This window comes from Aplysia californica, unplaced genomic scaffold, assembly GCF_000002075.1.
Source record: "Aplysia californica isolate F4 #8 unplaced genomic scaffold, AplCal3.0 scaffold00082, whole genome shotgun sequence".
NCBI classification, from domain to species: Eukaryota; Metazoa; Mollusca; class Gastropoda; order Aplysiida; family Aplysiidae; genus Aplysia; species Aplysia californica.
In genome coordinates this window covers 1,272,695-1,276,482 of record NW_004797352.1, presented here as the reverse complement: position 1 = coordinate 1,276,482, position 3,788 = coordinate 1,272,695, and the positions used below count along the sequence as shown (strand labels likewise).

Genomic DNA, 3,788 nt, shown 5'->3' with positions numbered 1-3,788 from the left:
TTCTTCTTCTTCTTCTTCTTCTTCTTCTTCTTCTTCTTCTTCTTCTTCTTCTTTCTCTTCTTCTTCTCCTCTTTGTCTAGGGAAGCTAAATATTAGCTAGGATCATCATCATCATCATCATCATCATCATCATCATCATCATCATCATCATCATCATCATCATCATCATCATCAACAGCAACTTGACAACATGAGCCAGGAAACCCAACCACCCACCTTATCTTTGTCCTTCTTCTTCTTGCGGAAGCAGCCGCAGCAGCAGATCCTGGCGTAGATGAAGCGGAAGATATCGGCGAGGACGTCTCCGATGTTGGCCAGACACAGCAGCATCAGGGGAATTCCCAGTACGGCGTACGCTATACACACCAGGCGACCCCACACCGTCTTCGGCGCAATGTGTCCATACCCTGTACAGGAAGAGAGACACCACAGATGGTTGGTTTTGATTTCCTTTGTTCGTTTTCATGTTGTTGTATTGTGTTGTGTTGTGTTGTGTCGTTTGTTTTGTTTTATTTGGAATGTTTGTATGTTTTGTTTTGTTTTGTTTTGTTTCGTTTTATTTTCTTTTGTTTTTCAGCAAGACTGTTTTACATGACTTTTACGTTTATCCGCCGCTTATACCCTTTTGGGTGTCGCGGGAAGAAAGAAACGTCTCTCTGCTACCAGACGGAGAGCTTGGGTCATGGGGGTGCAATGAGCTGTTAGTGTTTCCCTGACTCCATCTATCCAGGTCTTTCTCGGTTGCCCTCTAGCCTTGTTGCCATTGGATTTTTAAAAAATGTAAAAATGTAGGCACGTTGTGCTGGATGGTGTGTTGGTAATCGCATAAGATGTCTGAACCATTTGATTCTTTGATTTTGGATGTGTTGCATGACATCATTTGTGCCCACCATTTCTCTGATTACTGAGTTTTCAATTTTGTCTCGCCCGGTCTTCTTTACTGCTTTTCTAAGACATCGCTTTTCACAAGTAGTAATTTTTTGCTCCAATGTCTTGTTCAGACTGCAGTCGGGTTAAGTCGGAGATTTCGAGTTATATTGTTGTGTCGAATTTCTTCTACAATGAATGATTGAGTGTTTACGATCTGACGTTTGCTTGTATTTTTATATCAAAGTACTCAAAGATGCTAAATAGTCACGCTCTTTTCACAAATGACAATAAATTGGCGTCAGAAATTGGAGAAACAGTGCTTACCCCCCCCTCCCCTTACTCCTTACTTTATGTTACACTCTCACAGACTCATAAACATAATGTATAGAGGAGGGTGGGGTGTGTATGTGTAGGGGTGGGGCTTTGCCGCAGTGTCTTGAAGTAAGGTCGACAACGACTCGACTTTTAATGAAAACAAGTTACTCTAGAAGTACACAATTCTGTTTGCTCACTACCTAGTTTTGAGAAATGTGACGTCAAAACTTTTAATTTTCACATGTCAAGCTTTTTCGAATGCAATTCTTTGAATAACTTGATAACGACTCCGAATAATCCTACGATTTTGGTAGAGCAGAAAGCACATTACCTCATGGTCTTTGTATCTCAAAACGACGAAAAATATCAGATAAGTATAAGGTAGCGAATATGTTGTAAGTTTGGATCAAAGCTCTGTGGGTAGGTTGTTACACCCCCAGGAAAGGTTCTTTTCATAATTTGCTCAGTTCATCAAGCTGCAAAATTTGCACTTGGCAATCGGTAGAAAGGGGGGGGGGGGAGGTACTTATCAGTCTTAGTGGTATGCACCTTCCGTCTGCAGAGCTGAATATCCCAGGAGGGCCGAGACAGTAATTTGGAATGTACTGACCGGTCAAGGGAGTTAACATTGAGTCTTGCGGGCCTTCAGTGGGATACACAACATTTTAAGCACCTTAGCTCTTTAAATTTAAATGAGACAAGGGGAAATAACATCTCTCGTAGCTCCACATGTTGGCGGGTAATGGATGGGTTTGTCTGCGACAGGTATATCAACTCACAAGCTCAATGCATGCATAACAGATACGCCTTGTTCTTCTTCCTTAACCCCCAAGAGGGCACCCCATTATAAAGTCTTGTACTTTTCTACAATATCACTTTTGCAAAGCATAATATGCGTAAGTCTATGGAGAAGAAAACAGCTACATTCATGGTGAAGTAAGTGCAAAAAAGGCACATGGTCAATTAATTCTGTGCCATCGTGTAATGTTTCTTTAGAGAATTGTTGAAAGTTTCATGGGCAGATTTATATGCCCCTTGGAGTCAAACAGGCTGAGATCAGTTCAGCTTCTGGCATTAAATATTTACACCAGGCGTTGCTATATCGTTAGCCTCAAGGAGAGAAAGGCAGTGTAAGGTCTCAGAGCTGTAAGGTGGAAGGCAGGGGAGGGGAGGGGGGGGGGCAGGAAGGATCGATCATCATCGATCGCATTGAGCCGGTCTGCTCGTCTGTGTCTTGCCCTATCGTGGCGGTGCTCCTGGTTGTGGCACTTATTGGAAACAAAATTTAGATATTATGACGTATTAGACTCTCGCCGGTCTCCCTCTCTCTCTCTCTGCATCTCTGTGGAACTATTTCTGGCCTCTGTACTCTTAGAGTGATTTTTCCTCCTCTTCCTCCTCCTCCCCCTTTTTTTGTTTTTCTATCTTTCTTTCTCCCTTTCTTTCTCGTTCTCTCTCCATTACCCTTCACTCGCTCATGTTGTCTGTCTTTTTGTCTGCATAAAAATATTAATAATATACACGTAATTATATGTATATATCTTTCAGCCCCACCCCTCTCTCAGTGTTTTTCTGTGAGATGATGGCCCGGGTTTCTTTTCGCATAAAACAACATACTCATACTCATGTGTCCCTTCCCCCCGAAAAAAACAACCCAAACCAACCAAACAAACAAAAAAACAACAACAAACAAACAAAACAACAACAACAAACAAACAGAAGTAGATCTATAGGCAATAACAATCTTTCCCCGTAAAAGAAACCAAACACAAACCCAATGAAAAACAGACACACAAGCCCACCCACTCTCGTATGCACGGTTCTTGTACATAGTTACACACGGTCCTTAGATACCCCCACTGCCAGCCATACATATCGGAGGCTACAAAACACTGAAATGTAGGCCTGCTTATCAACACATTTCATTGTTTGTTGAACGAGGGAGGAAATCCAGCGTCGGAAGTTACAATAGTATGTGTCACGACGCGGTAGAATCAGGCTTTCGTCAATTTTTGGGCATCTGGAGTCATCGGTATCATCTTAAAGCTTGTTCATTTGACCATCTTTAGATGAAAAATAAAATACACGCCTATCGTGAACAGAAGTCGAGATATTTGCGATTGAAGGAGGTCAGGGTGGCCAAAGTTTAGTGATTTCTTAAGCTTGAGAGTCCTTGGAAACTGAAAATTTACATAATTTGTTGTGCCTTTAACGAATGTTTTCAGGAAAATTCACCCCCAAAAATATTTTTAATGGACACAAAAGGCGGTGAGCCAATAATAAAAAAAAGAACAACAAAAAAGATAAAGAATAAAACAAAAGAATAAAAGGTTTAACTGGCGGAAAAATGCCGATAACTTCAATTTCATCATTTTGACGAGCGTCTGATTTCACCACGATGCCTCACATATGCCTTGGGCATAGCAACGAGTCTGGACACAAATACAGAGGGGATCGCGCCCCAGCAGCACTGGCTAGACAGGGGAGGTATCGTTGAATCGCAACCGGATTGTGGGCGGTGATTACGGCGCTTTGATGGGGTTTGCTCCTTCTTTCATCTCAAACATCTATCGTTCAATATACTCTCCTCCCCCTCTCTCCCT

The 3,788-nt window shown here is 42.1% G+C and overlaps 1 protein-coding gene across 3 annotated transcripts in view; it reads right to left on the bottom strand.

Moving 5' to 3' along the window:
- The window catches only part of LOC101850404 (potassium channel subfamily K member 2), a 25,274-nt gene that overhangs the window by 5,955 nt on the left and 15,531 nt on the right, over window positions 1-3,788 (bottom strand). For all 3 annotated transcript variants that reach the window (XM_013080352.2, XM_005094462.3, XM_005094463.3), the window contains exon 4: window positions 217-407. In XM_013080352.2, coding sequence (XP_012935806.1) covers window positions 217-407 — 191 coding nt within the window. The remainder of the gene's footprint in view (window positions 1-216; window positions 408-3,788) is intronic.